Genomic DNA, 18,398 nt, shown 5'->3' on the forward strand with positions numbered 1-18,398 from the left:
TTTTTTTTTGTTGACGGTGCCACGCATTACGCGGCTTACGGAAGGTTTCAAGACCAGGGCGTGCTCCTGTAAGAACAACAATGGCGATCTAGTTACCGATGTTCCGCACATACTTAAATTATGGAGGGAACACTTTTCCACCCTACTGAATGGTAGCAGCAGCACGGAAAGTTGTGGAGAAGAAGAACTCGAGCACCCAGTCAATGATGACGGAGTCGATGTTCCTCCGCTGAAAAACAACAAAGCTGCTGGAGCTGACAGCCTGCCAGCAGAGCTATTCAAGTACGGTGGCGAGGAGTTGATAAGGTGCATGCATCAAATCTTATGCTCTGCCCAATCCACAAGAAAGGCGACTCCGCCTTCCGCGCCAACTACCGCGGGATCAGCCTTCTAAGCATAGGTTACAAGGTCTTATCGAGCGTATTGTGTGAAAGACTGAAACCCACCGTCAATGAACTGATTGGGCCTTATCAATGTGGATTTAGGCCTGGAAAATCCACCATAGACCAGATATTCACAATACGCCAAATCTTGGAAAAGACACGCGAGAAAAGGATCGACACTCACCACCTATTTGTCGACTTTAAAGCCGCTTTCGACAGCACTAAAAGGAGTTGCCTATTCACCGCTATGTCTGAATTTGGCCTCACCGCCAAACTGATACGGCTATGTAAAATAACGTTGAGCAATACCACCAGCGTACAATTCCTGGCGTATGACATAATCGATATCAAAAACGCGAAGTCTGTTGTGTCTTTTCCAAGTTGGATAGGGAAGCAAAGCGAATGGGTCCGGTGGTAAACGAGGACAAAGCGAAGTATCTCCTGTCATCAAACAAACAGTAAGCACATTCGCGCCTTGGCACCCACGTCACTGTTGACAGTTACAATTTCGAGAAAGTAGAGAATTTCGTTTACTTGGGAACCAGCATTAACACCGATAATAATGTCAGCATTGAAATCCAACGCAGAGTCACTCTTGCCAACAAGTGCTACTTTGGACTGAGTAGGCAATTCAGGAGTAAAGTCCTCTCTCGATGTAGGAAAACCACGCTCTATAAGTCACTCATCATGCCCGTGCTGGTATATGGCGCAGAAGCATGGACAATGACAACATCCGATGAGGCGGGCCTTTACGCGTTGGCGACGGCGAGTACCGCAGTCGATGGAACGATGAGCTGGATGAGCTTTACAACGACATGGACATAGTGCAGCGAATGAAAATACATCGGTCCGCTGGCTTGGCCATGTCGTTCGAATGGACACCGACGCTCCAGCTCTGAAAGTATTCAACTCGGAACCCGCTGGTGGTAGCAGAGGAAGAGGAAGGCCCCCACTGAGACGGAAAGATCAGGTGGAGAAGGATTTGGCTTCACTTGGCGTTTCCAATTGGCGTCAGTTGGCACAGAAGAGAAACGACTGGCGTGCTTTGCTGAACTCGGCCAAAATCGCTTAGGCGGTTACAGCGCCAAATAAGCAGAAGAAACTTCTCAAATATGGCGAAGATATGTGTTTTTAATATAATTTAATCAACGCGACCTTTTAGCAACTTCAAACATCCACTTTTTTATAAAATAATTTAAAAGACTACAAAACTACATATCTACCTTAAATCTTTTTAAAATGCAGCTTGTTATGTAATGTGCTAGACTTTTATAAAAAAAAAATATTAAACATTAAATAAGCAAGGAAAAATATAGCCAACACTGGTCGAAACAGGGCGTTTCTAATATTTCCGCCACCAGTGTATGTGTGGAAATCCTATCCTACTATTTTGTGGACAACTATATATATGTACGTATGTATTTACCTATGTATTTACGTGTACATACACACACACAATATACTAATGTAATTATTAAGTAGAGCAAGCGAGTTGGTTCCATTCACTTTTTGAACCAAAATTTCAACATTGTTTAACATGAAATTCGACCTTTAAATCTACAACGCATAAAAAAAAAGTATGCTTACATTAAATTAGGAGCATTTTAAGATGATGGATTGCAACGTCAAAAACCTAGGATAACTGACCTATAAATTGAGAAAATGGAGGCATAGCACAGAGGAAAGATCCGACTCATATAAACCAAGAGAACAATTCTCGATGTACATACATACATATGTATGCATGTACGTAAGTTCAAACGGAACACTTAGCACGTCGTCATGGTTGTGACAACACATGACGTAGCAGTTTTCTGATTCGAAATGAAAGTGCTTTTGAGAACGAGTATTTTTTTTTTACTTTTAGCTAATTTTAACGACTATAATGTCCATAAGAAGAGTTCTTGGCATTTTTCCGGCTGATTAAGATTCCATTTTTTACCTTGCCCACCAAGCTAAACATTTTCTTATGTATGTATGTATTGCGTACCTATACATATGTATGTACATTCGCAGTGTGTACTTTCATGCACATGTAACTTGTTTTTGCAGTCAATGAGGAGAGTAATGAACGATCGGAGACCGGTTCTGTTTTGCCTAAACTCCCATTCATGCATACATATGTTTATATATTATATATATATGTATGTACATTTAAGTATGTACGTTTGCATACATTTTTAGTAATGCGGCTGCGAACCCAAAATAAATTTTCGCTTTCTTTAGAATAGTTTGAGTTTTGCTTACCCAATTGGGACGAAAAACCATTCTTTATGGAGCATTCACCAGATGTAAATATGCCTCTGGAGGTCCGATCCGATCTGCTTTACAGATATCGCAGATGATCTGTGGTGGTATTCCGCAACAAAAAAAGGCGGGTGACCATCTGCGTTTTCTAAGCAACTGATGGTCAATATACATTTCTTTAGCCATTTACGCAATCTTTTCTCTTGATAAGCGTAGTACTTAATAAAAAAGACTTGTTCGAATAAAAGCCAGTAGTATTGTTGTGAAAGCCATCATTAAATGCATTATTGAATTCAACAGCCCCAAACATTGTCACTCTATTAAATAGAAAAGCATGAAAAGACACAGTTGCACTCACTCGCAAGGCAAGTATTTAGTATTGTATAATACTCGTAGATGCAAAAATGGATGAAATGAAAACGAAAGCAAACCTAAATACTTTTTCGTGAGTATTTGTTTGAATGGTACTCATTATTATTACACAGCTGTTACGAAAATATTTTCACATCTAATTAAAGCCAAACTAAAATGCTTAGTTTCACTCAAACTAAAATCAAGCAGAAACGGTAATGCCAAAAGCAGCAGCAGCAGCCTGCAGATGCAGTAACAATCAACTAATGAAAGTTGTGTGAATGTAAAATACAATGCGGCTTTTAACCTTTTCAAACGGTATATTCCAGACAATACGTAAATTGCATTTTTTTACCACAAAACTTTCCGAGTTTCTTGCTTCTCTGGAACCAGAGTACTAATCGTGGAAGGCACGTTAGTGGTCTTCGATTCGCAGCTGTACCAACTTTTTAAAAGCCAATGAAATGTTAATTTAAAGGAAAAGCGATTTTCCAGACTTAAGCTACTTTAATTGAACGGCACAGATATGTACATACATATGTATGTACATACAATAGAGGTATTCACCAAGTTGAGCCAGTGTCCTGGCACTTTGGCAAAAGAGCAGATTAGCTCAAGCAACGACTGTTGACGACACCCAATTGAGCAAAAAAATATTATTTCATTAGAAGAACATTCGGAAGGTTCCTTTTGGAGTGTTAACAACTTCAGAACTGTATAAGTATGTAGGACGGACATATGTACATATTTACATACTTAAAAATATGATTACAAAGGCAGATTAATGGAAATTTTTGGGATTGAGAAAGTATAAGTTTCCCGGGAATCCTTTACAACGATACCAATTTTTTAAAAATCGGTTTGTAATTTTTTTTTTAAATATTTTTTTTTAGTAAAAAAGGTATTTTTTGCTTTTAAGTGTTGTTTCTCAAATGTTTATATACGAAGTATTCAAATATGCATACCAAAAGAAAGGGTATTTAATCGCCTTTACAATGATACCAAATTTTTAAAATCGGTTAGTAATTTTTTTGTTACATTTTTTTTTTATAAAAAAGGTATTTTTTAATTTTAAGTGTTTTTTCTCAAATTTTTATAAACGAAGTATACAAATACGCATACCAGAAGAAAGAATCTTTGATTGCGTTAACCACGATATCAACTTTTTAAAAATCGATTAGTAATTTTTTTGTTTAAAATATTTGTTTTATAAAAAAAGATATTTTTCCTTTTAATGTTTTTTCTCAAATTTTTACATAAAAATTATACAAATATGCATATCAGAAGAGAAGAATCACGTTTACAACGATACCAACTTTTTAAAAATCAGTTCAAAATTGTTTGAAATATAAGGTTTGCAAAAAAAACAAAGTTAAAAACCATTTAAATAAGAGCAAAAGGCGGTCTACGACTGTATTTTTAGTTTTTTATTTATTTACATATAATAATAAAAAATAATTTTTTACCAAAGATCCTATTTCGAACTTCGAAGGCCCATATCACGGTTTCGGAGGCTAACTTCGAAAAACGGAGAAATTACTTTTTTACCTATGACTCAACCTCATAAAAAAAAATTGGTTTGGTCCAATACCCAGCCGAGAAGTTGGAAGGCGAAATTCGAGGATGTGGTAGTTTACATATTAGTCCTTGACATATATTTTTTTCAAAAATAAATATTGGAAATTTCCAAGGATATTCAAGAATAAAATTTTAAAAGGAAATTTTCAACATTTATTCGTCCTGGTGCAAAAAAAAAAATATTTTTTTTTTTAATTTTACAGAATTTTTCCTTTTAACTGATAGCCATATTGTTACTCTAGAATGCACCAAACCTTTTAAATAATTCCTTTATTCAAACATATCCTAGAAATTTCAAAGTCCTTAAAAAAATCCTGACGTCAGAGATCCTATACTATATTTGGCTCCTAGTTTTGTGAATATATTGATTTTTTCGTGTGTTTTAAAAATATTTAGTTTTTGTCGCATACATACATATTTATATACATACAAAGTACAAATTTACACATGCATATGTACATATTGCTCAGTTACTTCAATGGTGCCATAATCCAAAAATTACAAATATTGAGTTATGTAAGCAGAAATTACCACCAGAACAAAATATGTATGTATTCATTTTTACTATGAGAGTATTTATATGTAAGTAAACTCAAAACTTTAAAGTCGTTTTTCTCGAGTTTGGTGTTATTGAGTTATGACATTATTGAACTAAATTTGCGGTATGTATGTATGTATGTTTGCGAGTTGGCCTTCATTGTTATAGAGTGCGTTTCAAACTAAGCCCCGAACTGATAAACACAAAGGTAATTATTATTCCGTTCCTGTTTATAAATAAGAGTACATTCCCACCTTATCGCACAATAAGAAACTTATCAATTTTCGTTTTATTTTTTATGGCTTTGCTTCTTTCGATAACAAATTCGTTCAATAATTGAAACGTTGGCATGGAGCATATGTATGTATATATGTGTATATGTATATATGTACATATGTATGTATTTTTGTATTTATGTATGTAGTCTGAGCGTTGTATTTGCGTAAGTAAAAATGTTAGAAAATAGAGCAAGCTAAACTGAAAAATTGCACAGAGTTGATAAGATATTGACATCATTTGTGGTATTGGTAGGAAATGTACAACTAGAAAATTTTGTCACAATATATGTAAAACCGATAATTAAAAATGAAGCAATCTTAGCTAATTGTTTGGAGTGATTCATTTTTCACTTCAATCGTAAATTGTATTTCCAGAGTAGCACGAAACAGCAATGTTTGCTTGATTTCGATAAAAACGAAATATTGAAATTTGGCAATTTCGCTGGTAAATTTTTAACAGTCATTAGCCAGTTGTGAGAGTTTTGGACTAAAATTAAAAGTTATGCAACACGGTATGCATGTACATATGATGTATGTATGTATGCATACATTGTGGTATGTGTACGTGCTTACATACATACATATAAATATGTATCGGCCATTTCAAAGTCATATTGTTTTCCACTTATGTTTGTTTATTTATTTTTAAGAATTTTCAATTAAAATACAGTTCATTATCTAACAAAAACCATATGAACCCAAGTTTAAAACTTTGTGGAAAACCAAAAAAAAAAAATGCAACAAATTTTCATTCAAATTACAAACTTTTTCTCAGAAGTGTTAGATTTTTTTTCTAGTTTTATAGCCTATTCAATTTTAGTGCAATAATGTGCAAGTCTCAAGTGGCTAAAAATTACCGTTGACTTTTTAGAACGAAAAAACCCAAATTATTTTTAAATGAAAAAAAAACCGCAATACCTTCGGCACTTACACTCTCAATTGCCTATTTAGTCCAAAGTAGAACTTGTTGACAAAGCGTTTATTTCGAGGTTGTCATTATTATTGGTATTAATTTGGATTCCCAAATAAACGAAGTTCTATACTTTTTCGAAATTTCGTGGGTGCCAAGGCGTGAAAACGCGGACTGTTTGTTTGATGACAGGAGATACTTCTTCTTGTCCTCGTTTACCACCAAACCCATTCGCTTTGCTTCCTTATACAACTTGGAAAAGGCAGAACAGACTTCGCGTTTTTGATACCGATTATGTCATACGCCAGCAATTGTACGCCCCTGTAGTAAATTTTACCTGAGCGGCTTTTATTATTTATCCAACATCAGATTAAAGAGATCCCACTACAGTCGGAAATCCACGGAGTCAGTCGCCTTGTCCGATACCTCGTTTGGTATCAAATGGCTAGGAGAGGCCCTTTCCAATTCTGACGGACAAGCTGTGCAAATACATATGCTTGTATATATGTACATACATCAGTACGTGCAAAAGAACACTGATACATACTCGATTTTCTTATATTCAGCAAACGCTGTCCATAACACTTGTTCTATACATGTAGAAACGTTATATGTACATACATACATATGCACTTCAGAACCTCTTGGGATTTGAACAATTTCTAACTTTTTCTTGTACTCAAAACCTAGACATTGCCATTTCAATAGTTTTGTTCAACATTTATAATAGGCGTGTTTTTTTTTTACACGCATACGTACATATATATGTATGTATCTTCACTGCAAACCTTTTATTCAGAGTATTCTGAATTGTAGAGAAATTTGAAAGAATTCGTAAAGATCTCATCCGATTTTTTGCCGATTTTTCTAAAATGAAATGAACTGTACACACTTCGATTCTTTTACGAAATTTCGGAAGAAAATCGGTAAAGCAATGAAAATAATGCTGCTATGTGAAGAATTTCTTGCAGAATTTTCTTTATTTTTCGTACAGAAATTTCTTTACGAGTTCGTGTCGATCCCTTCATATAATTTTTTGTGAAGATTCGTAAAAAAATCGTTCCAGAAATGAGATACTCCTAAAGATTGCGTTAAGATTTCGGGAACTTTGGTTTGCAGGGTTCGCTTAGAATTTGTATGGAGTTTTGAGCGACAAACTTCATGTACGTTTATGAATAGTTGATGAGTCTTGTAGCCCATTTAATTGTAGTATAATAAAGTGCAAGTGTTAAACAACTGCAAAATTGCGTTGATTTTTAATATTTTTTATGCGGACGGCTTTTTGCACTTTTTTTGTTTGGAAGAAAATGCGCAAAACCATTTTCAAAGAAAGTTATACGCCAGTTTTGCAATTGCTTAAAACTTGCACTTTATTATAATAAAATTTAATGGGCTACAAGACTGCATACTCAAAAAAATTCTAAAAAAAAATTCAAAAGTTTGTAAATTTTTTATGTACTCATTTTACTCAACTTCGGTGTAAAAAAAATGCATAAGTCAGATTATTGTAGAGTGCACCCTATATACTACACTTAAATATTGCGCAATACTCAGAGCTACCATTGTGATTTTTTAAATTTTTTCTTTGAGATTGGCATATTTTCAAAGACTACTTTTTTTATCAAAAAATTTGTATGTGAAAAATTTTTCAAGAAAAAAAATTTTTAAATATTGAGAATTTGGATGTGTATATGACCGATTTTTTCAAATTTTTTCCTCGCTCCGTTCTCGAGATATTTGGAAAACTTTTAAATCGATTTGTTTTTGTTTTTGTGCTGTAAGGTTTTTAAAAATGTATTAATCAAGCTCAAATCTCATATTTATTTATTATTTATGTTTATGCATCAACCCTAAAAACCCCGTCCGTTTTGGTATGGACGCCCCATATATGTACATATGTGCATAAGGGACGCTGTGTAAAAATCTTAAATGCAAATATTTAATCACTTTTAAATAATATGTCTTTTACGTTATGCCGAATTTCCACTAGGCATTGAAATGACAAAAAATGTATGCCATTTGAAAAAATGCCATGTGGAAATGAACCTAATTACTATTTTTTTAATGTAATGACAAGTTTTTTTTTTAAAGCCCGACTTTGTCATTTGTCATTTTTGCTATTTAATGCCTAGTGGAAATCCAGCATTAGGCGTGCGAGTAAACGCGTTAGATGACTGCGTATGAAACAACGGGGCGTATACGTTGCATACGCAACTACGGGCAATAAGCATGAGTGGTTATTTTTACTTTTTTTACTATATCTTTTTCAAATTTCCGTTTAAATACAATTTCGCGATGGAATCTTGTTCTTTATACAAAACTTAAGATAATGCATTTTGTAAGTGTGCCTCCATTTTCGACTGAAACACGTTTTTGTCGAAAAAAAAACTTTGCTAATAACGTGTAATTTTGCACACACACAAATTGAGAGTACTCACATGTACATAGATATGTAGTACATATGTATGTGTAATTATGTAAGTAATAAATAATAGCTCTATGTTATTGCAATCAAAGATTAGAATCTTGCTTATCCAATTGATACGAATACTTTTTCTAGAGGTTTGATTATTCACAACAACATACATCTGCTAAATATGGGTACATAAATAGTGATAGGCGCATTTGTTTATGATATCCGCATAGCTTTTAAAAATGTTCGAAACTTAGTGATATACATACAAGTCACGTTTCTTTTGTTTTGTCTTCGCAGTATTACGTGCGAGCCAACACAAATGTCAGCAGACTATGAATTTCATTTGTGATAACAAATAGGTACATCTTCATACATACATATGTATGAATGTATGTACTAACGAAAAAATCACTGAACTTCCGACAAGCAAACGGGGACAGTTTTAAAGTAAAATTAAAGCAATACCAAAATAAATTGCTGTCTTAACACCTATCAGCATGCAGATCGTAGAGTGAAGTTGGTGTTGTAATCAAATGAATGTCACAGTGGACATTAGATAAATACGTATGTACGAGTATGTATGACCTTGCGACGAAATCTTCGTCAAATGTGGAGAATATTAAAAACGACTTTTGTATATTGTAGTCTTATGTACAAGTAAAAATTCACGATTTGCTAAATTTAGTGTTTTACAGAAGAAGCTCGAAACCTTCTTTAATTTATGTAGGAAGTGAGTGCAGTGCGGTTCTACAAAAAAGCCTGGTTTCTCTCAGATTTTGCCTTTAAATTTTGTTAAGGAAGTGTATTACATGGCACATTTAAGGAATATTTAAAAAAGGCAAATTTCTAAAGCATGCTTTAATAGTGCCATTTGCTTTGATGATGACGATGTGTACATACACACGCATGTATCGTTGCACTAAATGACAACTCCAATTTGCATTTTTTGCGGGAGAAGCATTCAATGCACACAATCCGGTGTATAGGGCTTTATGAAAAGTGTTAAAAGATCGTTGGTTTACAATTTTTGTGCACACATACGTATATGTATTGTACATATGTATATTTTGAATAACGCTTTTTGGTGTTGAATGGCATTTTTTTGTACCTGCTCGTTACTTGACTCGTTAAGCATAAACAGGTGGACGGAAGTTCGGTCAACACTACCAATGACATGGTTATTGGTTGTACATTATATTTTTCCCATAGGTGAATCATGCACGTACAAATGTACATACGTATGTACGAGTATTAGGGATGTCAATTTTCGGGGTTTTGTCGATCCCGGGATTTTCGGGATCTGAAAATACAATTGTCCCGAAATTCAGGTAAAAGTGCAACACATCATCCTATTATAGTATTTTAAATCAGATTGATATAACAAAAAAAAAGTAAAATTTATTGTAATTCATTAACATATTTATTAAGGCGATAAATCAGTATTTTCAATCAACAAAAAACAAACATAAAATTTGACAAACATATATGTATGTATGTACATATCCTCATTAATTTATAACATAGTTTTTGTACTACAAGTACAAATGCATATACGGTCACTCCGAGAAATATTTTGCATAGATTTTTTTTTGCAATATTCAGAATATTTTTCATAGTATTTTTTTTTTGTTAATTTAAAAAATATATACGTATGTGCAATTTTGAAGTTGCTAAACCATCCCGTTGACATTTTATATATTTTTTTGCCACAAAAAAATTCGTTATAAGGAAGAAAATGCCAACATCGTTAGTAAAAAAATCTAAAGATCAAGGGAGTTTTTAGCAACTTTAAAATTGTACTTTATTGTATTAAATTGAATGGGCTATAAAACTGCATAATAGAATTTTTTTTTTAAATTATGATTAAAAAGTTTGATATTTTTATGATAATTTGATGAACTTAAACCAACTTTCTCTAAAGTGTGAAATTTTGATTTACATGATTTTTGTTGTAAAATGAGCTATATATTTTTTTTAATTAACAAAAAAAATACCACGAAAAATATTTTGAATATTGCAAAAAAAATCTACGCAAAATATTTTTGTAAGTGACTGTATTTGGAACAGCAGTAACTGCCTATGTAACTATATAAATTTTTTTAAATCACTGTTTGAGATCAATTTAAGATATTATCAGTATATTTAAGTAAAAATAAAAAAGTTAACACATTTAAGTAAAAATTAAATATATAAGTGCATCACCTATTCCATTTTGAGCGAAGCAAAATTATTCCTTCTTTTGATGGAAATGCGATCTTAAAGAAATTATAGCATTAAGGGTCGCAAAAAATTCTTGTTTTGCCCTTGAGAGGGGATATTTGTGATAAAAGTTTAATTGGCTAACAAAAAAATTGTTTCCAGCAATCCTGGGATTTAAATCGACTAATCCCGGGATATTCGGGACTTAAAAAAGACCGGATCCCGACATCCCGGGATCCCGGGATTGACATCCCTAACGAGTATGTAGTACATACAACACGAAATATGCGAACGATATTTGATCCTGTTATACAAAAATTCAAAAAAGAACATACCTATGTATGTATGTATATGGATGCATGCGAATTTGCATACACGTACATACATACATATATACAGGTATGTGCATATTTCATAGCAACATACATAAATATTACTATATATACTTATGTACATATGTACATATATGTACATATTAAATGAACAGCTTAGCTTTTGTAAAACATTTTAGACTTGTTAAAGTTGGAATTTATTCTATGTATTTTCTAACGAAATATGTAACGGGTGATTTTTTTGAGGTTAGGATTTTCATGCATTAGTATTTGACAGATCACGTGGGATTTCAGACATGGTGTCAAAGAGAAAGATGCTCAGTATGCTTTGAAATTTCATCATGAATAGACTTACTAACGAGCAACGCTTGCAAATCATTGAATTTTATTACCAAAATCAGTGTTCGGTTCGAAATGTGTTTCGCGCTTTACGTCCGATTTATGGTCTACATAATCGACCAAGTGAGCAAACAATTAATGCGATTGTGACCAAGTTTCGCACTCAGTTTACTTTATTGGACATTAAACCAACCACACGAATGCGTACAGTGCGTACAGAAGAGAATATTGCGTCTGTTTCTGAGAGTGTTGCTGAAGACCGTGAAATGTCGATTCGTCGCCGTTCGCAGCAATTGGGTTTGTGTTATTCGACCACATGGAAGATTTTACGCAAAGATCTTGGTGTAAAACCGTATAAAATACAGCTCGTGCAAGAACTGAAGCCGAACGATCTGCCACAACGTCGAATTTTCAGTGAATGGGCCCTAGAAAAGTTGGCAGAAAATCCGCTTTTTTATCGACAAATTTTGTTCAGCGATGAGGCTCATTTCTGGTTGAATGGCTTCGTAAATAAGCAAAATTGCCGCATTTGGAGTGAAGAGCAACCAGAAGCCGTTCAAGAACTGCCCATGCATCCCGAAAAATGCACTGTTTGGTGTGGTTTGTACGCTGGTGGAATCATTGGACCGTATTTTTTCAAAGATGCTGTTGGACGCAACGTTACGGTGAATGGCGATCGCTATCGTTCGATGCTAACAAACTTTTTGTTGCCAAAAATGGAAGAACTGAACTTGGTTGACATGTGGTTTCAACAAGATGGCGCTACATGCCACACAGCTCGCGATTCTATGGCCATTTTGAGGGAAAACTTCGGAGAACAATTCATCTCAAGAAATGGACCGGTAAGTTGGCCACCAAGATCATGCGATTTGACGCCTTTAGACTATTTTTTGTGGGGGCTACGTCAAGTCTAAAGTCTACAGAAATAAGCCAGCAACTATTCCAGCTTTGGAAGACAACATTTCCGAAGAAATTCGGGCTATTCCGGCCGAAATGCTCGAAAAAGTTGCCCAAAATTGGACTTTCCGAATGGACCACCTAAGACGCAGCCGCGGTCAACATTTAAATGAAATTATCTTCAAAAAGTAAATGTCATGGACCAATCTAACGTTTCAAATAAAGAACCGATGAGATTTTGCAAATTTTATGCGTTTTTTTTAAAAAAAAAGTTATCAAGCTCTTAAAAAATCACCCGTTATATACATAAATTCTTTTTGTTCAGACCAAAATGCAATACATACATATGTATGTACTTCCAAAAATGTATCAGCTGTATGAACTGTAAGCTAGTTATATAATCAAAGGCGTTCTTATCGACAGATCTTTTATGGTTGCTCACAACCATTAAAATACAAGCGCAGTTATTTAGAAATATCATCCATTTGGCAGTGATTACACATTCACAATTATCTAAGAAACTGTTTAAGTGTAGTTATTGCGTTTTGTTATGAAACTCTTCAGATATGCATACTATGTATAGCACCTTATATATATTTACGTACATATTATTGGGTGGTTCACAAGGTGTCGTACTTGTCGTATTGTTGTATGTTGTAAAGTTTTTAACGGCTAAATAAATGTTTAGAGGACTTGAAATCACCACCAAATATTTTTTAATTGTGTGAAATTTCATAATAAAACTTTTATGTTAGCTTGCGAATTCCTTAAATAGAGTTTTAGCCGTTTAAAGTTTATGACATACAACAGTACGACAGTATACAACACCTTGTGAACTCCCTATATGTATTAATAGTTGAAACATTTATATTTTGAGACATTGATTTAAATGCTATTAATGAATCTTTATTCGTTAGGACCAACATTTTTATGATACCAGAATTCCGAAAAATCACATTTCTAAAAAACCGTCTTGTACATAATACATAGTCAGCATTTGTGCCCGAAAATTCATAAGTATTTATTTACGTACATACATACATATGTACATACATATGTACATTCGTGTACATGACCGTTTTTCACTAACTTGGTAAAGCTTTTAGGGAAGAACCAATAATTATCATTAAATTTGAGTCAACAAAATGAAGGTAAATTAGATAACGAATCGTTACGTGTCTATAACCATGTGTACATGTGTATGTACATATTTATACTAGGGTGGTCCAAACAAAGTAAAGCCCCATTTTTAGTGCTCTATATCGAAGAAATATACCCTTTTTGAAAGCAAAAAATATTTACAGGTCGCTCAAAGCGTAGAAATTTTCCCATGTATTTTATATGGGACAAAAACAAATTTTAGTATAAATGGTATAGAGTCCTTGAAAATCAATATTTTTCTGTTTCTCCTCAGACTGATATAAAAACTAATACAATTACAAATACACAATTGTTTATTTAACAATTTTTTTAGTAGTAATTATTTTTTATTGGCCCCCCAAAAACTCCAAAAAAGCATTGGGGGAACCTATAACAAATAATTTATGTATATTGAAAAATGGTTAAATAAACAATGAGGTATTATTGTTTTAAGTCTTCTGAAGAGAAACAGAATTTGCCGATTGAAAAATATTGATATTCAAAGATTCATTATTATTTCTACCAAATATTTGTTTTTTTTCTCACCACGGAAAACTTTGAGCCTAAATATTTTTTGTTTACAAAAAACATAGAGGTATATTTTTCCCCTATAGAAGAATTCTAATTGGTAAGAGCGTTAAAATTCTGACTTTACATTTTCGCATGCATTTTTGGACCACCCTAGTCAACACACATACAAACAACCATTTTTACAAAAAAAAAAAAAAAAAAAATGTTTGCGAAAATTGATTGACCAACCATGCTAAGTAAATATATGTACATAATTATATACTAACATACGAACATACATACCTAGTAAGTATGTATGCATGTACATATATTTCCATTCCATGAAAGACGCTGTTGGACTAAATAATTATAACCGAGTCCAACTTTATCACCCATGGAATCTCACAACGCATTAACTTTCAACATGTGTATGTAGTTGTGGGTCACATCTCAAAGTGTGCATTGTTGTTATGCTAATGATTTTGCTAGCAGTTTTATAAAAGAACCCCGTTACCCGTAATACAACGTGCAGTGGAAAGCGAACCGTAAACAATTCATAACTTCAATTAACGAGAAAAGCGCTGTTTACATACATCTATACATCCGAATGTGTGTTTGCATGTGCATACATATACATACATACCATATGTACCAATGTACACAACAACAATTCACTAAGGTTTTAGGTCAAATTATAAAGTTGTGAAGCAGATCTTACGAGTAAGCCGAATTATTCGCGACCCATGAAATGTTAAGGCTGCTTGCCGAACGCTTTTTATTTGCAATTTTGTTTTTAACTTTTTATGAAACACTTCTTAAAAATATAAGTTGTTTTCTTATATTTCCCCAGAAAATCGATCCTTTGATCCGCATTCAAGAAGAAATTAAGGAAGTTGTTCGACGTGAAGAAGAGCATCGCCAGCTTACAACTGGAGGAAGTTCTCCAATATCGGCAAACGAATACGAAACACACCACGAAAATGGCACAGTAAATAACAGTTACAGTCATATTGACAACGACAGCACCAATAGCATCTCAATCAGCCCTGTTCCACATTCATCCTTAAATAACTTGGAAGGTTCTTTGAATATTCCCTCCTTGCCGCATAGCGAAAATAGCGTTAACAGTAAAGAAAGTATTGACGATGATTCAGGCATATCCGCCTCACCTAGCCCCGTAAATGGTGTCTCAGCCAACCAAAGTCTCAGCGAGTCCACAAAGCCGCCAAAAGAGCAGCGTTATATCGGTCCAAATTGTTATACAATCACCCCGGAACCTCCACGTCAGATGATAATCGCGAACTCGGTTCCAGCTACACCTCCGGTCGTCAATAGGCAGCGCATGTTTGCATTCAATCCCGCCAATAAGGGTGTAATGCAACGTTTTATAGCCACACGCGGAAGATTACAGATGAACAACAATAATAACAATGGATCCAATAAGATTTTCTTGAATACAAAAAATGCCGCTACACTACTTAATACAAGTACTATGTCTCCTCTAACTATCAACACGGCAACAGGGGCTTTGGCAAGTCCCTTGCATTCAACTATGGCGCTTGATATACTCACACCATCCATAACCATACCGACTGTGACAATGACGCCTCCTCTCATAGAGCGGGATGCAGAAGGAAGAGTTATACGACGTGGTTATGTTCCAGCAGAAGTTAAGATTCAGAAAGAAATCAAAGACTTACAGGCTCGTGAGCATGAACTGAAAAAGCGAAACAGATTCCGACAATCCACATCCGATTTGCTTGAGGCTATTGGAAACGAGTAAGTGTAGCAGTGTAGTTAATTAAAATACGAAAAGAAATGATGTTTTGTAAACTTTCCATTTACAGCCACGAGGAGACAGATGACGAGGACTCTGAAGTTGAGCACTGCGTCGGTCCCAGACAACTTCGCTCGGCAAAGTCCATTAGTGAAATCAGCTACTCCACTCAGTTGAATAACAGTATCTCTCCAAGGTACAACGTATTACAATTTCCCAGTCAATCTGGCACAATTTTTTAAAGCTCAAATAGTCAACGACGTAGCGTAGACGTAGGTTGACGCAGACACGATCTACCTTATGGGATTCGCGTGTTAAAGAAAACTCACCACCGCATGGCGGTGACGTTGCCGTTGGTTCTCTCTCTCTCTCTATCAACAGTAAATTTGATATGCTGCTACGTACGTCAACCTACGTTTACGCTACGTCGTTGACTAACTGCGCTTTTAGTTTCGATCGGAAAGTTATATTGGTTAAAACAACGAAATGTCCTATCTCTCAACTTGACAGGAAATATCTTGTAATGAATTAAAAAACCACGCGAAATTGATTAGTCGCAGCGTTTTACTTCACGCTGCAATTATGTAGAGAACTTCTCCCACGGGAAAGGAAAGTTTTTCCATCTTAATATTAGTGATATTAGCAGCGATCTGTTAACTGCGAATAGCTTTTAATTAATTAAAAATATTTTTTTTTCGGGTCAACCAAAGCCTAGGTAATAAGTATTTCCTGTTGTCAAGTTAATTAAACTTTCAGCGCTCGCACCAGATGAAAAAAAGGTATCCTTGCCTGTTAAGGTATAAATAAAAAGGGAAAGTGTTTGGTATTTTTGGTTTTGATTTTCATTAAAATTATAAGGCCCGTTTTCTGAATTAGGTTTTAAAACTTATCTGCCCCTTACCAGCGTTAAAAATTTACATGGAACCCTGTTTTGAATAATTTGCACAAATTTCCCCAATTCACACCAAGATCCATTGCTCTCCTGCAGCATATATTTCATTAGTGATCAAATCTGAAACATTGTACTCATCGTCAATGAAAAATTCACTGTTATAATTATCTATATCTATTAAATCCATTAGTTGAAGCTCTTGTACCCCAGTATAATCAAAAAAAAAAAAATCTTTTTCGTTCTGAAAACACATCCAAAAAACAATAGGGATATTCATTTAAAATCACAAACTACCGGTAAACGTGATAAAATGATACATTTGTATGGACAGGACAGCCTTACATGAGAGAGGGGTTAACAGATAGGACATTTCGATATTTTGATGAAATCAAAGCCAGATTGACTTGTCTATAAATTAAATTAAAGCTTAAAGTCAGGGACCATAATGGTTATTATCTTTATAATGAAAATCATATTTGAGCCGTTGAAATTGGATTTCTATTTTTCCCATCAATTATTTTATGATTTTTATTTTTTTTCGATGAAGAAGAATCGTTATTTTTAACCGACTTCCAAAAAAGGAGGAGGTTATCAGTTCGTCGGAATATTTTTTTTTATTTTGTATGTATGTATATTACCGCATAACTTTGGACTACGTCAACCGATTTCGATAATTCTTTTTGCATCGGAAAGGTAGTGTCTCAGAGGTGGTCCCATACTAATCTGGTTCAGATCCGATCAGTCGATCATGAGATATATATATATATATATATATATATTTTTTATATGGGAGTTGAAGTCGGTTTTTTTTTGCTAAAAATTACTTGTTGAATGAATTTTTGCTCGTTATTTTTGATTTTTATTTTTTCGATAATATTATAACCGTTAATTTCAGACTTAATTTTTTAGCTCATAAAAGATTTAAGTGGTTCAGAAAAACGCATGGATAATGGTTAAAAATGATCGAAAAAATAAAAATCCAAATTTAACTATTATTCTTAAAATAAATATTTTGTACTGATCTACCAACTAAAATCTTGATATTTAATGGCTATTTTCCCTCTCTGCATAAAGTTATACATTGATTTTTTTTTTTTAGAGCAACTCCTAGTCCAGATATCGATGTTAAAAAGATTGGCAGCGGCACAATGCGTCCGGCTATGTCATTGGCACAGCTGTGTGATTTGCCACCAGAGGAGGCGCCGTCTTCGCATCGTCTCATAGTGGAATGGGAAAATCGCATACAGATGAATGCTGCGCGCAATTCCACTGCACTACCCAACGAAGAATAGATTAGAATAAAATTTAACAATGTCATTACACCAAATTTATCTGTAATTGCGAGTAAAAAGAAAAGGCCTGTATCATTTTATATATGTATTTAGTATTATTTCAAAAGAACCATTCGATTAAGCTTATTAATTTACCAATACCAATTGTAGTAACTTATTGGTATTTCTTTCAATATAGTACTTATTTACGAAAAAGTATTGTAAGTATCTAAGCAAGTGTGTATGTATGAGCATTTATATTTATCTACTACAAAGAGAGTATTTTATTATTAAACCTAGAACCCAACTTTGAGTACAGATGAATACTTACATATGTTCC

The 18,398-nt window shown here is 34.0% G+C and overlaps 1 protein-coding gene across 1 annotated transcript in view; it reads left to right on the forward strand.

Moving 5' to 3' along the window:
- LOC118748409 overlaps positions 1 to 18,159 on the forward strand; it is a 19,105-nt gene extending 946 nt beyond the window's left edge. The window contains exons 2-4 of the mRNA XM_036482798.1: positions 14,969 to 15,897; positions 15,966 to 16,091; positions 17,887 to 18,159. Of these exons, the coding sequence (XP_036338691.1) occupies positions 14,969 to 15,897; positions 15,966 to 16,091; positions 17,887 to 18,079 (1,248 nt within the window). The 3' untranslated portion in view covers positions 18,080 to 18,159. The remainder of the gene's footprint in view (positions 1 to 14,968; positions 15,898 to 15,965; positions 16,092 to 17,886) is intronic.
- Positions 18,160 to 18,398: the final 239 nt, after the last annotated feature.

The sequence above is a fragment of the Rhagoletis pomonella genome, unplaced genomic scaffold (assembly GCF_013731165.1).
Source record: "Rhagoletis pomonella isolate Grant_MI unplaced genomic scaffold, Rhpom_1.0 Rhpom_scaffold_00013, whole genome shotgun sequence".
NCBI lineage: Eukaryota > Metazoa > Arthropoda > Insecta > Diptera > Tephritidae > Rhagoletis > Rhagoletis pomonella.